Source organism: Cannabis sativa, chromosome 7 (assembly GCF_029168945.1).
Source record: "Cannabis sativa cultivar Pink pepper isolate KNU-18-1 chromosome 7, ASM2916894v1, whole genome shotgun sequence".
In the NCBI taxonomy this organism is placed as follows: domain Eukaryota; kingdom Viridiplantae; phylum Streptophyta; class Magnoliopsida; order Rosales; family Cannabaceae; genus Cannabis; species Cannabis sativa.
The window spans coordinates 13,191,129-13,215,198 of NC_083607.1; the positions used below are offsets into that span (position 1 = coordinate 13,191,129).

Consider the following 24,070-nt stretch of genomic DNA (forward strand, 5'->3'; position numbering starts at 1 on the left):
AAATAAATTTTAGTGAAAATTATTTTTTAAAATAAAAATATGTATATTAATATCAAAATATATAATTATGAAGTACAAAATTAAAAAATCATATTTATTTGTGTGTTGTAATTTTTGAGCTTTTGTATTCGTGCTTGTTTGTTGTGCTTTCGGGCTTGTCGTGCCGTGTCGTGCTTAAGCCCATTTTTTTTGTGTCGTGTCGTGCTAATTTGTAGCATCGTACCGTGTCGTGCTCAAGCCCATATTTTTTCGTGTCAGATCGTGCTCGTGCCTCTCAGACTCGTGCCGGTTTCGTGTCGTGTCAAAAAGTCCGGCCCATATTTACAGCACTACTCATTATCATGCGAAAGGTTCTAGTAGTTGTATTTATATTGAGAATTCAACTCTCTTTGAATTTCATGGCTTATTTGAGTTGTTAATGAAGCTTACATTTTCATTCAAAAATAATAGTAACAATAGTAAAAAGGTTATTTGGGATTTTTGCTTCTAAACTATAATATATATATATATATATATATATATATATATATTATTGTGCTTTTAAATTTTTAAGTCCGTTACAAATGGTTCATGAACTATTCACAGTATTGTAAATTAAACATTCTGTCAAATTTTATTACACGTGACAAATAAAATAATGACATGACTGTTTATCCAATTGTCATAACGATGTAAAATTAAATTAAAAAATTTTAAACTATTTTTTTAAATTAACAACGTGTGTAACGCTAATATGACACTGATATAATAATAAGTTAAATAATCATGTCATCATTTTATTTTTTTTTACGTGGGATTGATAAAACTTAGAAAGACCAATTTTTAACACTGTCTAAAAAGTTAAGTAGCATAATAATCCAAAAATTTGCTTAAAAAACTTACTAAACTTGATGATGGATAAAAAATAGAATAAAATTTCCAAATTTCAGTAGAAAAGAAACATTGTCTCGCCCTGAAGGCTAAAGTCTTCGCTTCCTCTTCATTTCAAAAAAAAAAAAAAAAAGTCTTCTCGTCTTTTCTTCTCCCCAGCCATCCGAGCCTCCGTCGAATTCCAGCCATCCGAGCCTCCGTCGGATCCTACCTTCGTCGCATCTGTGTTATCAATCGCTCAAAGGTCTTTTTTTTTTTTGTTAATTTCTGAATACGTTCTTTCTAAATCTGTGTGTATATTTTATCTATCTAGAAGTCACCATTTCTTTCTCTTGGTCACCGATCTGGTATTTGATTATTTATAAAAAAAGAAATTAATTGTAATTTTAATTTTAGATTTGATTTATAAATGTTTTTTCATGGATATGCAAAGAGGTATACATACGATTATTTGAGGGAAACTAATTGAGAAAATTTTGATTTGAGTAATTGCTGCTCCACCAGCTAGGGTTCGAGCTGATTATGATTAAGCTTATGTATTAATCTGTGTAATGCTAGTTTTACTATCAAATTAGGATCACTATCGGTTTCTAAAGATTCTTAATTTTATTTCTATTTAGAATAAATCATTGTAGTGACAAACAATAGAATTTTAATTTTAGATTTGATTTATAAATGTTTTTTCATGGATTTGCAGAGAGGTATACATACGATTATTTGAGGGAAACTAATTGAGAAAATTTTGATTTGAGTAATTTATGCTCCACCAGCTAGGGTTCGAGCTGATTATGATTAAGCTTATTTATTAATCTGTGTAATGCTAGTTTTACTATTAAATTAGGATCACTATCGGTTTCTAAAGATTCTTAATTTTATTTCTATTTAGAATAAATCATTGTAGTGACAAACAATAGAATTGTAATTAATTATAAGGCAATGCTGTAACTTGTAGATAATCTTTAAATTGATTTGTCTTTGTAATTTTGATAGACTAAGAATCACTCCATTGATCTTTCAAATGATTTGTCTGTATAATACACAAGCATAGATGTCTTTCATTGGTGTTTCTTCTCATTTTCTATTCTGTCATTTCATACAATAGTATTAGTAGCATATGATATACATATTAATATACTAAGTGATTTGTTTGTTATCTGTATTTCATTTATCTCATAAACATTATAAAATTGAAAACATAAATGTATAGTTTATGTATCATGTGCATAATCTTAATATGTGTTGTTTAATTGTTTGGCTTGTTGATAGATGATTTGGTCACTATTATAGGGAAAATGTTTTCTGATTTTATCTAGAATTATGTATTTTTTTTTTTTGTTAAATTCATAAATTGTGATGTGCTTGTTTGTTTGGTTTGATTATAAATTTTTATTTGCCAATATTGATTAGGTATCAAAGATTTAAACTAGTTAAAAGTTTGTACAAACTTATATTATGAATTTCACAAACTTATATTTCTTTTTTTTATTTAATGTAGGTTTAATATTTCCAATTGGGTTGGAATTTCTGGTATATGGATTTTGCTGGAACATCATATTGGTGCTATAGATGCAGTCGATTCATTAGCGTAGGAACTCGGGTTCCGGTCCAAGATAACGTACTTTGCCCCCATTGTGGTGGCGGATTCGTTGAAGAAATGCAGAATCCGACCCCAACTAGATCTCCTATCCGTAATCAGTTTCCGGCGGCTGCTATGTACCTCGACCATGCCCCTAATCCAGAGATTCGTAGTTATGGCCAAAGGCTCCGCCGTAGCCAAAGAAGTAGCCGTGACCGCTCGCCTTTTAACCCTGTTATTGTCCTTCGTGGCACCGCCGATGGTGGTGCGGGTGGCGGTGATGACAGAGAACAAAGCAACGGTACTGATCGAAGTAACTTTGAGCTGTATTACGATGATGGTATTGGAACGAGTCTTCAGCCCCTACCTCCTAGCATTTCTGAATTTTTTATGGGTTCAGGATTTGACCGCCTCTTGGATCAATTGTCACAATTAGAGATCAATGGGGTTGGGAGAATGGATCATCCTCCAGCGTCCAAAGCGGCCATTGAGTCCTTGCCCATTATAAAGATTGTAGCTAACCACGTTTCCACAGAACTACACTGTGCTGTTTGCAAGGAGGAATTTGAACTCAATTCAGAAGCTCGAGAGATGCCCTGCAAGCACATCTACCACACGGACTGTATCCTTCCGTGGCTTTCGCTTCGTAATTCTTGCCCTGTGTGTCGCTATCAACTGCCCACTGATGTGCATGGGTGTCGCAGAAACTCCCCAGAGTCTGCTGATGGGGTTGAGGATGAAGAAACTATTGGTTTAACAATATGGAGGCTTCCGGGTGGTGGATTTGCTGTTGGGAGGTTTACAGGTGGTAGGCGAGCCGCGGAGCGCGAGCTTCCTGTCGTTTACACTGAAATGGATGGTGGTTTCAATACCTCTGGTGCTCCAATGAGGATTGCATTTCAGTCTAGTGGAAGTATGTCAAGGGAGAGGGGCCGAGTGGGACGAGCATTTCACAATTTTTTCTCATTTTTTGGGAGGCTCAGAAGGTCATCCTCTCGGTCTGGTGCTGAACCGAATCCGACTCGAAGGAGTCTTTCTAGTACCATTTTCAGTAGAACAAGTCGCAGCCGACGCTGGACATTGGATAGCTAATGAGGAGTGTTTTAGTTCCTCTTTTCCTTCTTTGAAACCAAGTTGAGAAAGAGGGGAAGAGTGCATTTTTACTTCTCAATTTGTAGGCTCACTTTCTTACTAAGATAAGATTGTTGTATTTGTAGTGCATTTCTTAAGTTATCATTTTTTATTTTTTGTATATTGTAATTGTATTGTTTATTTTATTTGCTGTGCATAGCATACAACTACTGTAATTCTGTTGAAGAATAGGACATTCTGCACTGGCAGCAAATTAGAAAGATATACTAGAGGGATGTAACCATTATCTTAGTACTTGTATTACGTTTTTCTATTAAAAAGTTCCATTACCTGCTTTCTCTCGGGATTTCGATGAGAAATTATCAATCTGTAGTTTTCTTCTTATTAGAGTGCTTAACAATGTACACTTTTTTTTACAACTTGTCATGCATAAATAGTGTAAGAATATTGTCTAAATGTACCCTTGTTATTGTATTTTTGGTTTCCAATAAGCTAGTTCCTCAAACATTATGCGGTTGTGGATGGTCTGATCTTCTCTTTTAGCAGCACTAAGGCATACTTTTCGAGAATATGATCAAGTCCTCATCTTATATGTTAGCACGCATTTGACCATGAAATCTTGGGAATACTGTATTGATTTACGAATATTGTGAGCTTGCGGAATGTGATACTATTCAGCTTACATTGACAAAACATGCAGATTTGCGATTTTGGGACCCCATAAACATGTATGTTTTCTGTTCTTAACCGTAATGTTGAGTGTGTCTTGCTGTTTATGACTTGCTAATTTTCAATAAACAAGTTTCACTCGTGATGAGAGGAACTCAAACATTGAAAATGGTGCATTCACTTGCTAATTATAATTATAAATATCTGGATGCAGAGCTGATGCAAAAATCTAACTGGGAAGATTTTTATTCAAAAACAGATCATGATTCTCTATTATTCATTGAATTGAAGCTTTTTTCTTTCAGGAGAAATTGATCACTTGTTGCATTTTCATTTTCATTTTCAATGTCTTCTATGCAGATTATCTTTCAAGCAAAACCAAGAAGCTCTTCTTCTCTGTATGGTGTCTGCAGTCCATCAACAATACCACCAGCAAGGTCCACAGCTCTTTCTTGGAACCTAAGTGAGAACAAGACGAAGACAAGACCTCTAATTGTGGTCGGAGATGTATCAGCCGATGGCACAGCTTCCTTGATTGCTGGAGCAGCTGCTGTGGCTCTACTTGGAACTGCTTTCCCTATCCTCTTCTCCCGAAAAGATACCTATGAAAAGTTATCCTTTGCTCTTTTTATTTCATAGCTCTTTACCATACAATTGTTTTCTTTGCTCAAATTCATAACATTAAGACTCAATATAGCAAGCCTAATAAGGATCCATATTGTGTGGTATGTGTGTGCAGATGTCCTGAGTGTGACGGGGCAGTGTTCGTTCAAAAGTCTCGGGTAACCATACAAGCAAATGCGGCAAGGAAAGATGAGACTCAGATTTTTTGTTGCAATGGCCTTGGCAAGCTCAGCCGATTGATTAAAGTTAAGTGCCCTTTCTTTCAGCTCTCTCTCTCTTTCTACAGTAATATTCATCATAAATTGAGAACACTGTTTCTCATTTATTTATAAACTCCACTTAACAATGAGATTGGAACCATGAATCTTATTACTTGTATATTCTATTTTGCTTTCCATACTAATGTCAGAGAAAAGAAAAGAGACAGCTAAGCTGAAAGAATCAAAAGAGTCTAAACTTGCTATCTACTTAAGAATTCCTACCATAGATCTATCTTTGATATATTAATCTAATATTTTTTCTTTCTTTTTTACTTTCAGCCTTTTCACAATTTTTGTTTTAAACTAATTTTTAGTAGAATTATGCACATAATAAATTAGAAATATGAGATCAAGTTTATAACTTCAAACTTCCACCTCAACTAACCTCATTGGCTTTTGACTTACTGAAGTTGTGTAAATGGGCCGGCCCAAAATTTTTAGAGGCCTTGTGCAAAAGATTAAAATTGGACATTTTGTAAAATAAAAATTATGTACATTAAAACTTCCATTGCTAATTTTTTATTTCTTTTCTTTTTTTAAAGATATTTTTTTTTGAACCAAAATAATTCATTAAACAGCAATATCCGCTATCACAATAGACTGAAGAGCATGTGGAACATTGCTCTCAGTAAAAAGACTATCAGACTAAAAATAAGCACCGCAAGCAACACAATGTGCGGCTTTGTTAGCAGATCGTTTAACATGACAAATAGAAACATTATGTAAAGAAGAAAGAATCAATTGACACTCCTGAACAAACAAACCAAAAACTGATGGAAGAGCAACCGAGCTATTAAGAGCTTGAACAACAGCAATACAATCTGTCTCAACTATCCCATTGGACAAATTCTTCGACTTAACCAATTAAGGGCCTCCTTGACGCTCAATACTTCAGCCACAGCCGGCTGACAAGCCCCAGAATGCAAAGAGGAACTAGCTTCGATTAACTTCCCCTGACAATCCCTAATGACCATGCCCGTACCATATTGAGCTGTTGCCTCAAAAATCGCCCCATCCGTGTTGATCTTCAGCTTTCCAGGAGGCGGCCTTACCCAACAAACACTGCTACCAACAACAGTAGCATCAAACAACAGCGGTTCAAACTTGTTCTCTTGAGCCAACAGCCAACTAGAATGACACGACCTTGCCACCCGAACCACATCTGCAGCCTGAGAAGAATGACCCTGCCAAAGAAGCTCATTTCGAGCTTTCCAAATACCCCATGCTACCATCAAGAGCTCATCCACCAAAGCCACTCTACCCCCTGATAGAAATGCCTTAAACCAATCGGCGAAGGTAGATTCTGCAGAGAAATGTAATCCCACACCCGACCTATGCCAACATGATTGAGCAAAATGGCAGCCAACCAAGACATGAAAAATGGTTTCTTCATCAGAATTACAAAACATACAGCGAGGATCCACAAGAACATGTTTTGTACGCAATTGGATACGAGTTGGGAGACCCCCCGAGATAGCTTTCCAAGCGAAGTGAAGAACCTTTGGGGGGGGGGGGGGGAGGACTTTAACTTTCCAGAGAACCTTCCATAAGTCAGACTCCAACTAAACACCCCATTCACCTTTCAGTTCTTGAAGATAGCGGTAGGAGCTCTTAACCGAGTAAAACCCATTCGACTCTTTACCCCAAAACCAAGAATCAACATTAACATTATCACTTAGAGGAACCTGCATTATCAACTCGATATCCCTTGCCTCAAACAAATCATGCAAGACCTCAAGATCCCATTGCTTACGATCGATGTGCATCAACTGCGAGACCGTGCTATGGGCCAACCCAGGATGTCTAGAAATGACACAAGGGTTCTCATCAGAAACCAACCAAGGGACATTAAGCACAGGGGTAGACACACCAGACCCGATTCTCCTTCTAGCACCATCACGAACCAGTCGTTGTGATTCAAACACACTCCACCAAATAAAACTTGGGTTCAGACCTATCTCAGCTGAAAGAAAATTACCATTTGGAAAGTATCGGGCCTTGTAAATACGTCCCACAAGAGAATCTTCATACAAAAGAAGGCGCCATCCCTGCTTTCCTAACAAGGAAAGATTATAATCCCGCAAATTACGAAAGCCAATCCCACCTGAATTCTTGCTTCTACAAAGTCGCCAACTAAACCAACTGACACCTTTTGTTTTATTATTAGAGGACCCCCACCAATACTTTGACATTAAGCTCTCAAGGTGTGAAACAGTCTTAACCGGAAGAAGAAACACAGACATCGCATAGGTTGGCAACGCTTGAGCCACTGTTTTGAGCAAAACCTCACGACCAGCCTTTGATAATAGATGACCTTCCCAACTCTGTATTCGCTTGAGCATCTTATTAAAGATATTTTTTTTAAATTTTTAAATATAAATTTTTTAATGTATTTATAATAACAAAAAAAACTTTTCCTATAAAAAAATGGGAAGTCTTGTGCAATAGCCCAAGCTGCCCAAAGCTTGAGCCGGCAGTGTGTAATGAATAGACCAAGTAATAATAATATAACTCATTGATTTAAATATTTGGGATAAAATAACCTCTGATGTACTTCAACTCATGCTCATACTGAAAATGTTGACTTATAAAATTTACTTATGTTTCCAATCCTATTACGATGTTGACACAATTTTTATTTTATTGTTGCTTATTTTTCCCTATTATTGAAAGTTGAAACTGATGTAGATTTTGGTTTTTAATGGTCATATCACGTAAAAGATTCTTGTAATATTAATTAACTTGGCAATATAATTGCTCTCGTGATTGTTTTAATTTTTTTTAAGACTCGTTTAGTACACTATATCACGTTGTATTGTATAAGTATTTTATTGGGATGTACTGTACTGTATAGTATTACTTAATACAATATTATATTTGGTATTGACTTGAATTAATAGGCTATGCAAAACAATACTTGTTTTCACCATAAACCCGACCCTGATTGGGGCCTCGACCCTAGCCCCACACCCCGATCTCAATCCCATACCCTAGCCCAAACCCCAACTTGGCCTCGAAGTCAAACTCGGGCCCTAGCCCCAACTCCAAACCTCAACTCGGGCCCCAAATCTGAACCCACATTGCCACCTCGACCCTAACCAGACCCCAACTCGAACCCTGAACCCTAACTTGTCCTCGGCCCTGAACCCCGACTTAGATTTTGAACCTCGAACTTCGACCCGAACCCCAAACCTGGAGCCGAACCCGGGTCCTAACCCCATGTTGGAAATTTAATCCTATTACACAGTGTTTTACGTAGCAAAATTTAATTAGTGAGTAGTACTATATAGTCATATATATATAAAAATATTCTACTCATGATATAACAATTTATATTTATCCAAGATCACAACTCTCATTAATATATCACATAGATAATCATGCACTGCATATACGTGCCCATGCAATATGTATTTATAGAGTTAGGGAGTGGACTTAGCTACATAACCCTAGTTGAACTGGGTCTGCTCATAAAAGGCTTCAGTTAACTAGAAAAGATCACACTTCTGCTTCACCTAGACTTTACACACAGATGCTAAACTCATTAACTATTGATCACCAACAATATAAGCTAACACAATAAAGAACTATCCAATCAACCTAAGTTTTAATAAAATCAATAAAATTTAATGTAAGCCCAAATAAAAAGTCTAACATTTTCTCACTCGGGCTACATTAATTTTAATACATATATATTATATATCAAAATAATTTTGTTTGAAAACGACTCATGGGTTGAACAACAGGAAAACATTTGTGGACACTTTAAAAATGATAGTTCTCTGATAACATTTCAATATACCGTTCCAATTTAAACTTTGATAATGAACTATGACAATCATATTGTTTTTAACTCAACAAAAGACATTCATAATCACAAAAATCAAAGTATTAAATTGACATGGTCAATAAGTCTAGTAGTGTGGTAAGGAGTTATGTTCAACATGTGATCAATTTAAAATAACATAATATCCTTATCAGTCCTCAATTTCACTGATACCGTGATGATTAATAAATAAACTAGTGAAATTAACCATACACTACTTAATAAATAAGTCTAGTAGTGTTGTTTCTTCCCCAAAAGCACCTATATTTCCCGTTTTTGTTGAAGACAAAGAAGATGCAAAAGTTGAATCGTCGATCTGATACTTGGAAGGCCCGCAGATTGACAAATTATCAGCCTGGATGTTGGGTGCTCGGGTGCTAAAAAATTAACTTGCTCCGAATGTGATTTTGATGCCTCAACTATGTCCGTGATATGTTTATTTGATGTCCCAATGCAAAGTTTGACTCATTTTCTCTAAGAAGGTCCAAGAAATTGAAATCCTAGTTGGGAATGTCAACCTAGAGAGTGGGGTGAAACCCTATGTGCCCAGGTTGGCTTCCGGGTTGAAGGTTTATCTAATTTCAGTTCTTGGGACTTAGATTTGATTGCTCCATGTCTTCATGGTACAGAATACTGAAAGATAGTGAGTTGGATTCAAGTCATTAAAGTCTGAACTTCTATCCTGTAGCTCCCAAAATCAACTTGGGCTTAGGGCTAGGGTCCCATCCCAGGTCACTGCTATGACTCTAGTCTATTCAACTCTGTGACAACATTATTTTTACCACATGTCAAACATTAATATCCACGTTAGCAAAAAAGATTTTTGGGTTAACAAAAAAAAAATTAAAAAATTACATAAATATATATTTTTCACATATGAAAATGATACTATTGAGCTCAAATAATTAGGGATGTAATGAGTTCTTTAAACTATTCATAAAAGAAAGGACAAAGTTTTTATCTCTTAAGAATAATGAATCTGGACGTTTTATATTTAAAGATTAAAGAACAAAAAAAAGAAGAAAAAAAAAGTTGGTTGTCACTTGTAGAGATAAAAGAGAATGAAATTGATTACAGCTTTAAATCCAAACAAAACAAACCACCGTATTTTGAATAATAAAATACCAGATGTTATTTTTGTAATTAAATTGAGATTCTCGTCTCCTCCCCTAAATTTCTCTTAAAAGAATTCTTAAAATTTTCAGACAAAAAAAAAAAAGAAAAAACATTGTCTGGACTCTCGCCCTAAATTATTCTCTTCTCTTTCTCTTCATTCAGCCTCCCAGCCATCCGAGCCTCCCTCGAATCCCACCTTCTCCGTCGCAGGCGATCCTCCCGAAGTCTTCTCAGTCTCAGACCTCCGTCGCTCAAGGTGTTTTTGATTTCTTAAATTCTGAATACGTTCTTTCTAAATCTCTGTGTATATTTTATCTATGTAGAATTCACCATTTCTTTCTCTTGGTCACCGATCTGGTATTTTATTATTTATAAAAAAAAAATATTAATTGTAATTTTAATTTTAGATTTAATTTATAAATGTTTTCTCATGGATATGCAGAGAGGTATACAAACAATTATCTGAGGGAAATTAATTGATAAAATTCGATTTGAGTAATTGTTGCTCCACTTGGTAGGGTTCGTGCTGATTATGATTAAGCTTATGTATTAATCTGTGTAATGCTAGTTTTACTTTCAAATTAGGGTCAATGTCGGTTTCTAAAGATTCTTACTTTATTTATATTTAGAATAAATAATTGTAGTGACAAACAATAGAATTGTACTTAATTATAAGGCAATGCTTTAACATGTAGATAATCTTTAAAATGATTTGTCTTTGTAATTTTGATAGACTAAGAATCACTCCGTTGATCTTTCAAATGTTTTGTCTGTATAATACACAATCATAGATGTCTTTCATTGGTGTTTCTTCTCATTTTCTGTTCTGTCATTTCATACAATAGTATTGGTAGCATATGATATACATTTCAATTTACTAAATGTATTTTTTTGTTAACTGTAATTCATTTATCTCATAAACATTATAAAATTGAAAACATAAATGTGTAGTTTATGTATCATGTGCAATTGTGCATAATCTGAATCTCTCTCTTAGATCCAATTTTTTCAAAGACCATCTCAATTCTCAACTATCTATCTCATATATTTATATATATATATATATATGAATTATTTAGGTGGGCTGCGGTAATTTGTGACTGTACATTCCCATTGATATCTGACTTGAGTTTCTAACATTATCAAATATTTGAACCCACATATAATTGATGACACGGTATGTATAATATCTTGATGTATATTTACATTAAAACAAATAGATGGAATTTAGACTACATCTCTGTTTTTAAGGACTTGAGACTTAGGTGTTGGTACTAACCATACTAACTTATTTTGATTGGTACAATTTAGTAGCCAATACTGAATTATATCAATGAGCAATGCTGTACGACTAATGGCTCTTATGTGAATTGAGTTATAAAGTGAAGTTTATTGAATTTTTTATTTGTTTAACAATTCATAATGTACTAAATGTAACTTTGTAGGTTGTGGCAAGGAGTATTGCATAGTTAATCAATTCGCTTCATTCTTGTTGATTGGAAGAGGTACGCTCTCTTATTTATTATTTAAAGTAGTTATGTAAATGTTCAAGGAGTTTGAAATTGAATATCTTAAATATTCATTAAAGGTTTTGAGAATACAAGTGTGTTTTTGTGATAATGGAAAGTTGAAAACTTGTGTTTGTTAGTGAAGTAGATTTTGGGAAATTTGTTTGTGTTGCATGCTGTGGAGATATAAAGAAGAAGCTTCTTGTGTGTTGTTTAATTGTTTGGCTTGTTGATAGATGATTAGGTCACTCTATAGGGGAAATGTTATCTGATTTTATCTAGAATTATGTATTTTTATTGTTAAATTCACAAACTGTGCTGTGCTTGTTTGTATGGTTTGATTATAAATTTTGATTTGCCAATATACATCAGGTATCAAAGTTATTTATTTATTTTGAGAAAATGGTATCAAAGATTTAAAGTAGTTAAAAGTTTGTAAAAACTTATTTTATGAATTTAACGAACTTTTATTTATTTTTTATGTAGGTTTCATATTTCCGATTGGGTTGGAATTTTTGGTATATGGATTTGGCACGAACATCATATTGGTGCTATAGATGCAGTCAATTCATTAGCGTAGGAATTCAGGTTCCGGTCCAAGATACCGTACTTTGTCCCCATTGCGGTGGCGGATTCGTTGAAGAAATGCAGAACCCGACCCCAACTAGATCTCCTAACCATAATCGGTTTCTGGCGGCTGCTATGTACCCCGACCACGCCCCCAATCCAGAGAGTCGTAGATATGGCCAAAGGCTGCGCCGTAGCCAAAGAAGTAGCCGTGACCGCTCGCCTTTTAACCCTGTTATTGTCCTTCGTGGCACTGCTGAGGGTGGTGGGGCCGGAGGCGACGTCAGAGAACAAAGCAATGGTACTGATCGAAGTAACTTTGAGCTGTATTACGATGATGGTGTTGGAACGAGTCTGCGGCCCCTACCTCCCAGCATTTCTGAATTTTTTATGGGTTCAGGATTTGACCGCCTTTTGGATCAATTGTCACAGTTAGAGATCAATGGGGTGGGGAGAATGGATCATCCTCCAGCATCTAAAGCTGCCATTGAGTCCATGCCCATTATAAAGATTGTGGCTAACCACATATCCACAGAACTTCACTGTGCTGTTTGTAAGGAGGAATTTGAACTCAATTCAGAAGCTCGAGAGATGCCCTGCAAGCATATCTACCACACAGACTGTATCCTTCCATGGCTTTCACTCCGTAATTCTTGCCCTGTGTGTCGCCATCAACTGCCCACTGATGTGCATGGGTGTCCTAGAAACTCCCCAGAGTCTGCTGATGGGGTTGGAGATGAAGAAACTATGGATTTAATAATATGGAGGCTTCCGGGTGGTGGTTTTGCTGTTGGGAGGTTTACAGGTGGTAGGCGAGCCGCTGAGCGCGAGCTTCCTATCGTTTACACTGAAATGGATGGTGGTTTCAATACCTCTGGTGCTCCAATGAGGATTGCATTTCAGTCTAGTGGAAGTATGTCAAGGGAGAGGGGCCGAGTGGGGCGAGCATTTCACAATTTTTTCTCATTTTTTGGGAGGCTCAGAAGGTCATCCTCTCGGTCTAGTGCTGCACCGAATCTGTCTCGAAGGAGTCTTTCTAGTACCATTTTCAGTAGAGCAAGGCGCAGCCGACGCTGGACATTGGATGATAGCTAATGAGTAGTGTTTTAGTTCCTCTTTTCCTTATTTCAAACCAAGTTGAGAAAGGAGAGAGAGCAGAGGGGGAGGGGGGGAGTGTAGTTTTACTTCTCATTTGTAAGTTCACTTTGTTATAAGATTGTTTGTACCTGTAGTGTATTTCCTAAGTTATTAATTTTTTTTTTTTTGTAATAGTATTGTTTATTTGCTGTACAGAGCATACATGACTACGAAATGAAGAATCTTTTCAATTTAAAACTGTTGAAGGAAAGGAGATTTTGCATTGGCAGCAAATTAGAAAGATATACTAGATGGATGAAACCATGATCTTAGTACATGTATTACTGTTTTTCTATTTAAAAGTTCCAGTACTTGCTTTTTCTCAGCATTTCGAGTTGTGGGAATTATAAAATCCTTTGTTTTATGAATGCTGAGAAGTATGAGCAATTATCAATGTATACTTTTCTTAGTAACAGAGTGCTTTTGACAACTTGTCATGCATAAGTATCTTCTCTTTTAGTAGCACCAAGGCTTACTTTTCGAGAATATGATGATGGCTTCATCTAAGAGCAGTCTCAACAGCTGTTGTAAAATTGAGAAATTTGTAGAATATAAAGAACAGCTCCTTTATTGTGTAAGGGAATTTTGATTTTATATACTTAAAAAATAAAAAAATTTTATTATTAAACCAAAAATCTAAACCCTAAAAAAACTATGACTTTTTTTTTTTCAAAACCCCAAAAATACCCCCTCACAATTCACCCATTTTCTCTCTGCATCATCTCTCTCTCTCTCTCTCTCTCTCTCTCTCTCTCTCTCTCTCTCTCTCTCTCTCTCTCTCTCTCATCCCAACCGCCCACCCTCACCACCACCTCCGACCACCCGCAGCAACACCCTCGACCCAGCCCCACTCTCTCGGACCACCCAAAAGTCGCACCCTCTCAGCCCCAATCTCTCTTCCTCTCTCTAGGATCAACAGGTGATATTGAATTGAATAGATATTACGGTAAATTTTAATATATCTAATCAAAGTTCAATATTGGTCCCTTCCGATGTATACTCCATACATCCGATGCTGGTAAACTTTGCCAATGCCCTGGAAAGGACATAACACTTATCCAAGGTGTAAGAATACCTATCGCTGATTATCATGTCAGTCTAAATCCAGTGAACTGACAAATCAGGGAATAAACTTTCGAACATATAATTAAGATTATATTCCACTGTGTTGACAACACTATAATCATTAACAAATTGATATGTTCTGGACTTAAATAGAATTCATACATTATGTAAATAATCATGTGAACCATGCAACATAAAATGTTATTTCTGATCTTTATTAATAAGTAAATCTGATTATATTGAAATGAGTTTTATTTTGGGCATAAAACCCAACAACAACTTCACCTGAGAAGACGACCAGAATTAATCAAAACATGGGCTGTTTCGAATTCAGAAAAAAGTGTAGAAAAACTACTATGAAACTAAAATTCAACTGAAAATTCAGGTTAATTTGCATAAAACTAATGTCCTGACTTCAATTTTTAAATCCATAAAAGGCAAATCTCAAAAAGTTGATTTGGAGTTCTCAAACAATCCAATTCAAGTATAATCTAAAGAAAATTACATCAATACTATAGTAAAATATTTATCCTGATATATTTTTGTTGTTTTCCAAATTTCTAATGGTAATTTGTTCATATTAAATCATAAAGAGACATGTAGATAGAGTTACATACTTGGAAACACTATTCTGATTTTTAATGTTTCACAGCAGTTGCATAAACATTTTGCTAACAGTTATTTCGTCTGATTGAAACCTTCCTCTGATACAGGGGCGGACCCACATTGTAGCGAGGGGGGGCAGTCGCCCCCCCTGAAAAAAAAATCGAGAAAAAAATGTATATGTATTTTAATTAGTTACAACATATATGTGTATTAAAAGATGATATTTATAGTCATAATAGTAACCTTGGTGTAATGGTTAAGGTAGTTAGTAAATAAGTTAGAGGGTAAAGGTTCAAATCCCACTAACTACACTTTATATTTTCTTTTTAAATTTATTTACGCCCCTTCACTTTAAATTCTGGGTCCGCCACTGCTCTGATGCAACCTTCGACCAACCACCCAGAAACTTTCGTCTAATTGAAACTTTTGTCTGATGCAACCTTCGGCCAACCACCTAGCAACCACCATGCAACCATCGTCTAATTGAAACCTTCGTTTGATGCAACCACCGCGCAACCACGCAGCAACCACCCTGTAACTATTGTCTAATTGTGTAAGTGATAGTGTAAGTGGTATTTCGGTTATTAAAATCATGTAAAAAAATGTTGTCTACACCTTATAGAGGTATTTTTGTAAATAAAGTGTCAATTTATACTTTTTAAGTAATAATTCTAAATAATTGTTTTGTTTTGATTTTATTTTTATTATATTTTTTAAGCCAATCAAAACTTTTTTTAAAAAATCATCTTGTTAGTGTTGATGTTTTTAGTTTTTTTTTGAAGATCATTGTTGTTTGCTTAAACTAATTTAAAACATCTTTCTCATACAATTTCTTATTAGATTTAATATTATTCTTTCAACTTAGTTACTCTCCAATTTTGTAAAGGTTAATTAGGATTTTCGCCCCCTAAACTTTGACATGTACCAAATTATACCTCTGAACTTTTAAGGTCGTTAAAAATGCCCCTTGAACCATTGAGATTGTTGGATTTAAAGACTTTTTTTTCTAATTTTAGTAAAAAAGTCCAACATGGATGAAAGTATAGGGGCCATGATTTAGTACATGTCAAAGTTCGAGGGGCATGATTTGGTAGATATCAAAATCTGTGAAGCATGGTTTAGTATATAAATAATCATTGAAATTGTAAAATTGAATGAAATTAGATAAAAGTCCTTAAGTCCAACAATCTCAATAGTTTAGAGGGCATTTTTAACGACTTTAAAAATTCAGAGGATATAATTTAATACATGTCAAAGTTAAGGGGGCAAATTAGTCTTTTGTAAATATGTTAGTTTAAACACTCTAAAATTATTATTATTATATAATATATTTAGGCTGGGCTCATATTTTGAAGGCCTTAGAAAAAAGGAATAAATTTGAGCATTTATTGAAAGAAAATTATGGTAAGTTTGAAAAATATCAAAAAAATTTATATATTTTTTTTGTAATTTTTGATATTTTGACTCATGTAGGCCCTACGCACATGGATAATTCAATTTGTTTTTGTTATTTCATATTAGAGAGTGAGAAAAAGCTATATATTATTTCTCAAAAAAAAAAAAAAACCTATATATTATATATATTAACTATCCTTAAAAGAAAAAGGAAGATCCTTTTGAGCTCTTTTTCAACTGAATATATTATATTATATAACATAATTTTTGGTTTATGAGAAATTCATGAGTGACTTTTTATTTATATTAATCTTTGAATTAATGTTATAATCGTAACTTTTTAATTCAATTAATAATTATTTATCACGTAATTATTAAGTCATTTCCCTTTAATTTTTCTTTGTTGATGATGCTAATTTATTCATATTTTGATTTCTACAATTTTTGTGTTCAAACTATTAAGATAGTGTTATACTAGGGGATCTAACAAGTTTCACCCCTTTGCTAATGGCCTCTAAGAGTTCAAATTCCAGTATAAATCTTCAATTTGTTCTATTTCTTATATTAACTGAAATTTTGCTACTTTTTTTTTTTTTTAATTTACAACTTTATTATTTATATCTTATTAGGAACATTCATGGAAATATGAGTTTCTTATTATAATATTAATTCAAATTATTGTTCATATATTGATTAATGCGATTAATCAATATATGAACAATAATTTGAATTAATCTTATAATCTTAACTTTTTAATTCAATTAATAATTATTTGTCACGTAATTATTAAGTCATTTTCCTTTAATTTTTCTTTTGTTGATGATGCTAATTTATTCATATTTTGATTTCTACAGTTTTTGTGTTCAGACCATTAAGGTAGTGTTCTACTAGGGGATCTAACGAGTTTCGCCCCTTCGCTAATGGCCTCTAAGAGTTCAAATTCTAGTATTGTATAAATCTTCAATTTGTTCTATTTCTTATATTAATTGAAACTTTACTACTTTTTTTTTTAATTTACAACTTTATTGTTTATATCTTATTAGGAACATTCATGAAAATATAAGTTTCTTTGAAATATACAATTAATGAGCATTACTTTTTGATCATAGTGTGTTTTCCATGGCTGAAAATTACCTCAATAATCTCTATCATTTGATATTAAATAAAATAAAATTATCATGATGTATACATTATGGTTATTTAATGAGTAATTAGTGTGTTGAAATTGTCAAGCTGATATTTAGAATTGTTTATAATTGAATTATTTCTTTGTCAAAATTAATATTAAATATATTTATATGTTTATAGGTTTATCTATTTTCTCTTAGATCAATCATGCTCATATATAGCAAAAAAATCATACTCATATAGACATGTTATTTTCATTTTGTAATTTAGATCTTCTTAGTAATTATTTAGTTCACTTAAACGTCTTCCGATTATGGTAACTGAAGTTTTATTTTTTTTAGGTACTCTATTACAAATATATGTATTACATGTATTATTTATTTTTGACTATGAGGAGGTGGATTTCTTTATTGGGAAACATATATCGTGACAAATTATTATTCATATATTGAATAATTATTTTTGATTAATGAGATTCATATATATAACTGTGTATATTGTCTTTATTCTAATAATTATTTTTAATTTTTACGTGATTATTTATTGTTCATATATCTAGAACCTTGTTTGATTAAGTTAAGATTATAAGATTAATTAATTTGTGATAAATTTAGTATACGTGCCTCGCACGTAATTTTTTGCTAACTAAAGAGCGATGACTCAACTTCTCTATATTCCAATTCCAATTCAATTTTCGGGATATCAATAGTGACAGAGAATTTTGAGTTCAAAGTGGAAGGAAGAGATCGTCGTTCTCTAATTAGTAAGAACCAAATTTATACAATAGACCTTCTCTTTTATAGAACTCAAAAGCCACCGACTTTTACCTATATTTTTTTTACCTATGTTTTATTATTGTAATCTTAAGCTATTAAAAATATATGTAAATATACACGTATATATATACAACGAATTGAATACATAATGTGTAATATATATGTTTTTCTAATCTTTTTACAACGAACGAATTAACCGAATATGAATAATAATAATAATAAAAAAACACTTACCTTAGATGATAGAAACGCTGGAGCAAATAAAATAGGTGACAAATTGATTGTAGAAACAATTCCAATAAGTGTAATGAACAAAATCTTACAATAACAGATCAAAGAAATTCTAATATATTAATAAATCAATAACATAGATATGGCAGGAAATAGATAAATTATGAGAATTGTGAGTGATGTATTAATTTTTACCTACTTAGCTAAATAAAATTCTTACTCGGTATAAAACAAACTATTATGAAATATATACAGATTGTATTCTTAATCGTCAACTAATTTATAAATATTATAAAATATTCCACTTTATTTTCTAACTACATGAAAAAATAAAGTACTTTTAACAAATTTAATATATTTTTATATTTTATAATTTAAAATCTTATTTTTTATATTAATTATTTAAAAATATTAAATATAGTAAATCGTACACTGCCACTTGTCATTTAAATTATATTAAATTATTCATATATTAAATGTTAAAAAATATCAACTAATTAGAGCAAATATTATAGTTGACTAAAGAAATAAAAAAAATCTAAACACATGGTGTTAATGATAATCACATATAGAATAAATACAAAGATGCCACCTTCAACTACAGCCTTCTCAATGAGAAGGGACTTCATTTTCTTCGCTTGGTTTTATTAATTGCATATAGTAGAATCTCATTAACTTCATATGTTCTCATCTTCTTGAAAAATTGAACGAGTAAACAACTAAATAGGTCACTACCAAAGTGAGCTTACAATGATTTTCTAATTTCTTTAAATACAATTAGTGTTAGATAATAGAAAGAGTCACCAACAATATTCTTATATTAATTTATATTTTGAGAATCAAATTTATTTTAAGACAAAGGAGAAGCGAGAGTGAATCAGAGGAGGAAGTGCTCTCAATTCCAACTTCAATCAAATCTACACTTTTACCACATTTCTCGTAGACAAATCTAAGAGGACCACCCATCTGAATCTGAAGTAGAGCTCAAAATAGCATATGGGTTTTCCAAAATATGATAAATAAGTCATGACCCCAACACCTTATATCACGCTCTTAGATAAATCATACTTAAATGTTATATTATTTTATAATATAATAAGTGTAGATTAAAATGTAGTAATATATATTATTATGTGAATAATATGTATTAGGTGTTTGGTAAATAAATTGTGTAACATATAATTTATTTAACCTAAAATTGTAACCTACACTTTATAACATGGAGAAGAGTTACAAAGTTAATTGCTTTTGTAACTTCTTTTGGTTGATCATAATATTGTGTAATAAAAGAGATGTTACACAATTTGATGATAGGATTCAAATGGTTTGAAATATAGTTGTTACAAACTATATTAATGCTCATTATATGAGAGAAATGAGATGATGAGTTTGAATTCTAAGTGTGATCACCTAAACACTATATAAAGGAGTCTAATGTGCTCATTTGAGAGAGATGAAGTTTTCTATCAAAAAAAGCACATTGCTAGAAAACCCTAAGGCTTGATAATTCCCAAAGCTATTTCCTAGAGAGTTCCCTTAGTGCTTAGAGATAGGGGGAAATAAGCTTTTGGACAAAAGTGTAATACCTTGTTTAAGTCATGGTGATCCCCACTAATCTACACTCAAGGTTGTGAGTGAGTGTTTATATATATTATTCTCTTGTTATATATATATACATATATTATATTACATGTGTTGTAATATTCTCTTCTACCTTTCATATATATATATGTAATATATATAGTGTATATATATGTATTGTAACTTATATTTAATCAATCTCTTATTTTAATCCTTGTATTATTTTACAATAGAGTTGTAATAAATCTTGATTTTCTTCCATTGTTATAAAATCTCTAACAAGAAAAATAATTTGAAGTAATGCATTTAGAGTTGGGGTAGTGCCAAAGACTCAAAAGTCTTGCATTGCATATATTTCATGTAAGTACTTCATTAAGACCTCACATGACATGGTTGATCTTAGACCAACCAAAGGAGACAGAATTTCAAAATGACTGATGGCTTTTCTGAAGTAATGAGATGTATGTTGAATTTTCTACTCTAAAACAAGAATTAATACTTCAAATTGTTGTTTTAGAGTAGGAAATTCAACATACTTCTCATTACTTAAAATTGCATTTTGAAATTCTGCCTCTTTTAGTGCATTTGAAAAAAAAATATGTAAGAAACTATTAGCATGGAGGACATAAATAGAACTTCAAGTATCTGTAAAAATTTAATACAAAGAAGCTAAAAACTTAAATGAAACAGTTTAAAAATCAATAATGAAATAGGTGACAATAAAAAGAGAAACTATCAAGAAAAACATAAAAGTACAATTTTTGATAAACTTAATAAAAAATTTATCAATAGAGAAGAGAAATAAACTAAACCTTAATAAGGATTGTATCTTCTACATATAACTCTTGTGCAATCCTTCCAACTCCATCCTCAAATACGTACTGTAACACCCTAACTATTTTAGGCGTATTACGTGATTTTTAAACGTACTGTGCAGCTCGTTGCTAATCAACGAGGTTTATGGAAAAACGTGATTAATTAAAATTTTGCTTTTTAATTAAACTTGTAAAACATATTATAAAAGTCTCGGGATCCCGATTTATAAAATCATTTACAAACGTTTTAACTGATTAACTTTTACATCAAAATGAAAGTCGTCTAACGACAGTTACAAAAATCTCAGCCGTGCTGTCCCGAGGATCGTACGCTCCAGGCCTAACTGCCCCGACATGTACAATCTCATAAGCTCGCTCACGGTCCATCAGCAACAGCCTTGCCTTTACCTACACATGAACATAAACTGTGAGTCGACAGACTCAGTAAGAAAAGCATAATAATATCATACATAAAACTGACTGCCGTGTCCAACACGATGCGAGTCCCGCTCTTGCCATGTCCAACATGGTGCGAGCACTACCGCCATGTCCAACATGGTGCGAGTTTTGAACGTTCGGGGGACGGTACTATTGACAAGTATCCTCTGATCGGTCGAGCCGGTCATACTCCATTTCTTGGTCATACTCCGGCTGTACCGACGGGATAGGTCAATAGCACCGAACCACCAACCAAATGTCGGCTGATCGGTCGAGCCGGTCATACTCCATTCTTGGTCATACTCCGGCTGTACCGACGTGACAGGGTTGGATGGTTCGAAGCCTAAATACATAACTAATGTAATCTAGCAGGCTTCCTACATGCACGCTAAACATGTAATCTACATATGCATACTGTTATACTAATCTTACACGGATTCGATTTCGGGTGTGCCGTCAACCCGACCGGCCGAAGGCGAGTGGCGGATTACTGGCTCCTAAACCATAAAAATCACAACGCTATAAGTGACACGCTAAATCACTTCCCGGGGACTAAAACTTGGAACTAAAAGTTTCCCTATCGATAAAAAGCATGGCAATACCCTTAAAAACCCAAAAACGAGGAAAATTAGGGTTCGGAAAAATTCCCCAACCGGCAGACCGGTTGCCCAACCGGAATTCCGGTTCTGGGAATTTCTGAACCCCCATCCGGAATTCCGGATGCACAACCGGAATTCCGGTTCCTCGCAGGCAGCAACCATAAAATCTCATAACTCGACCAATTCAACCCCAATTGGTCCCAAACTTTCCAGACCTGTTCTAAACTATCCCTAGAACAAATCCAAAGCATCAAAACCACCCAGAAAACACGTATACAAAAATCACCATTAAAGACCAAGCTTTGAGTTCCAAAACTCAAACTTGGTTAAATCCACTAACATGCAACCTAACCTAGTTAATTCTACTTAACTAAGCATAATAACACCTCTGAAAACATACAAGAACATCCAGCAATTCACAGAAACAAAATATAACATTTCTTTCCAAAATTCCTAACTTTTTCACATAAAAACTAAAAGCTTGAACAACCTAACTAATCATGCTTCAAACAACCCAAATTAACTTCAATTAGCATGCTTTAATCCACATAAATCATCAACAAAATCACAGCAGCAACATAATCAAAATCATGCATGCATTTACTCATATTTTTATCAAAATTCCAAGAAAACATAAAAGGACAAGTTCAAGGATCTTACCTACAATTGAATTACACTTAAAATGGTAGAAAAAAGATTGAATTGATGAGAAAATCCCTCAGCCCAAGCAGCTCACACCAAGCCGAAAATGAGAGGAAAAGAGAGAGAGTTTTCTTGAAAATTTCTATTTTTTTCTCTAAGTGTTGAAAAATGAAAGAACTTAAAAGAATAATGCCATTTAACTAAACTCATTTCAGCCAACTAAAAATAACCAAATAATAATTAATTCCCATTTAAAAGTCACTAAAAGACAAAAAGTCATTGGGGCAAAAAGACCATTTTGCCCCTCCACCATAAAATCACATAATTCATACTAAAGGGGTATTTTTGGGAAATTCTAAATTCCCGGCCATTCCCGACATTCCCAATGTCTAAACCCGTCCCCAAATTACCAACATACTAAGTTGTGATTCCTACTGAGCCAAACGCCGAGTTCCAAAATACCGGACACCGGAAATGCGAAATCTAAAAACTGCTGATGACATAATCATGCATTTCTGAATTCCATAAATAACAGTAATAAATTATTTAAATAGCTATAAATAATTTCATAATTAAACATAAACAGCTGCTAATTTCCAAATTAACTAAGCGGGCTTTACAACTATTCCCCCCTTAAAAGGATTTCGTCCCCGAAATCTAACCTGAATAACTCTGGATATTGAGCTCTCATATCTGACTCTAGCTCCCAGGTGGCTTCTTCCACCTTACTGTTTCTCCAGAGAACCTTGACCAATGCTATGGTCTTATTCCGAAGGACTTTATCCTTTCTATCCAGGATCTGCCTTTGGTTGTTCCTCATATGACATGTCCGGCAGAGCCGAAGACTCTCATAAGCGAGTATATGAGAGGGGTACGAAACGTATTTTCTCAACATTGAGACATGAAATACGTTGTGCCTTTGCTGATAAGGCTGGAGGCAATGCTAACCGGTATGCCACTTGACCTATCTTCTCGAGAATCTCGAAAGGTCCTGTAAATCTAGGGCATAACTTGCCTCTTTTCCCGAAACGTTTAATCCCCTTCATCGGAGATACTCGCAAAAACACATGTTCCCCTACTTGGAACTCAACATCCCTGCGTTTCGGATCTGCGTAACTCTTTTGTCTGCTCTGTGAGGCAAGCATTCTAGCTTTAATCTTCTCTATTGCCTCATTGGTCCGTGGCCGACTCGGACCTAGGTATTTCCTCTCCCCTGTCTCATCCCAGTGGATAGGGGATCTACACTTTCTACCGTACAACAGTTCGTAGGGTGCCATCCCTATCGTACTCTGATAACTGTTGTTGTACGAGAATTCTATTAACGGTAGATATTTGCTCCATGAACCCTCAAAGTCCATAACACAGGCTCTCAACATATCCTCCAATATCTGAATTGTCCTTTCTGACTGACCATCTGTCTGAGGATGGAATGCTGTACTGGATTTTAGCTTCGTACCCATTGCCCGTTGCAAACTTTGCCAAAATTTGGAGGTGAATTTCGGATCCCTGTCCGAAACTATAGACTTCGGTACCCCGTGAAGTCTCACTA

General features: G+C 33.9%; 5 protein-coding genes across 8 annotated transcripts; 3 read left to right on the top strand and 2 right to left on the bottom strand.

Moving 5' to 3' along the window:
• Positions 1–907: 907 nt before the first annotated feature.
• On the top strand, positions 908–3,904 carry LOC115697920 (probable E3 ubiquitin-protein ligase RHC2A). The gene is made up of 2 exons (XM_030625094.2): positions 908–1,114; positions 2,366–3,904. The coding sequence occupies exon 2, from the start codon at positions 2,402–2,404 to the stop codon at positions 3,536–3,538; it is 1,137 nt and encodes a 378-aa protein (XP_030480954.1). The 5' UTR covers positions 908–1,114; positions 2,366–2,401; the 3' UTR covers positions 3,539–3,904.
• Positions 3,905–4,283: 379 nt separating this feature from the next.
• LOC115696272 (uncharacterized) lies at positions 4,284–5,234 on the top strand. The gene is made up of 2 exons (XM_030623182.2): positions 4,284–4,818; positions 4,947–5,234. Exons 1-2 carry the CDS (start codon positions 4,553–4,555, stop codon positions 5,161–5,163), a joined length of 483 nt encoding a protein of 160 aa, XP_030479042.2. The 5' UTR covers positions 4,284–4,552; the 3' UTR covers positions 5,164–5,234.
• A 687-nt stretch (positions 5,235–5,921) lies between these two features.
• On the bottom strand, positions 5,922–6,500 carry LOC133039635 (uncharacterized). Its single transcript, XM_061118539.1, has one exon. It carries the CDS (start codon positions 6,498–6,500, stop codon positions 5,922–5,924), a length of 579 nt encoding a protein of 192 aa, XP_060974522.1.
• Positions 6,501–6,653: 153 nt separating this feature from the next.
• Positions 6,654–7,433, bottom strand: LOC115696271 (uncharacterized mitochondrial protein AtMg00310-like). Its single transcript, XM_030623181.1, has one exon. The coding sequence runs from the start codon at positions 7,431–7,433 to the stop codon at positions 6,654–6,656; it is 780 nt and encodes a 259-aa protein (XP_030479041.1).
• A 2,448-nt stretch (positions 7,434–9,881) lies between these two features.
• LOC115697723 (probable E3 ubiquitin-protein ligase RHC2A) lies at positions 9,882–13,443 on the top strand. 4 transcript variants are annotated; one of them, XR_009683469.1, is made up of 5 exons: positions 9,882–10,289; positions 10,476–10,547; positions 11,479–11,538; positions 12,028–13,302; positions 13,402–13,443. XR_009683469.1 is itself a non-coding variant. In XM_030624831.2 (4 exons), exon 4 carries the CDS (start codon positions 12,064–12,066, stop codon positions 13,201–13,203), a length of 1,140 nt encoding a protein of 379 aa, XP_030480691.1. In that variant the 5' UTR covers positions 9,882–10,289; positions 10,476–10,547; positions 11,479–11,538; positions 12,028–12,063; the 3' UTR covers positions 13,204–13,443. The 4 variants fall into 4 exon arrangements, 2 of the variants coding, with proteins under 2 accessions (XP_030480691.1, XP_030480690.1); XR_004007984.2 differs by lacking the exon at positions 10,476–10,547; XM_030624831.2 differs by having other exon boundaries at positions 12,028–13,443.
• The last annotated feature ends 10,627 nt before the right edge of the window (positions 13,444–24,070 follow it).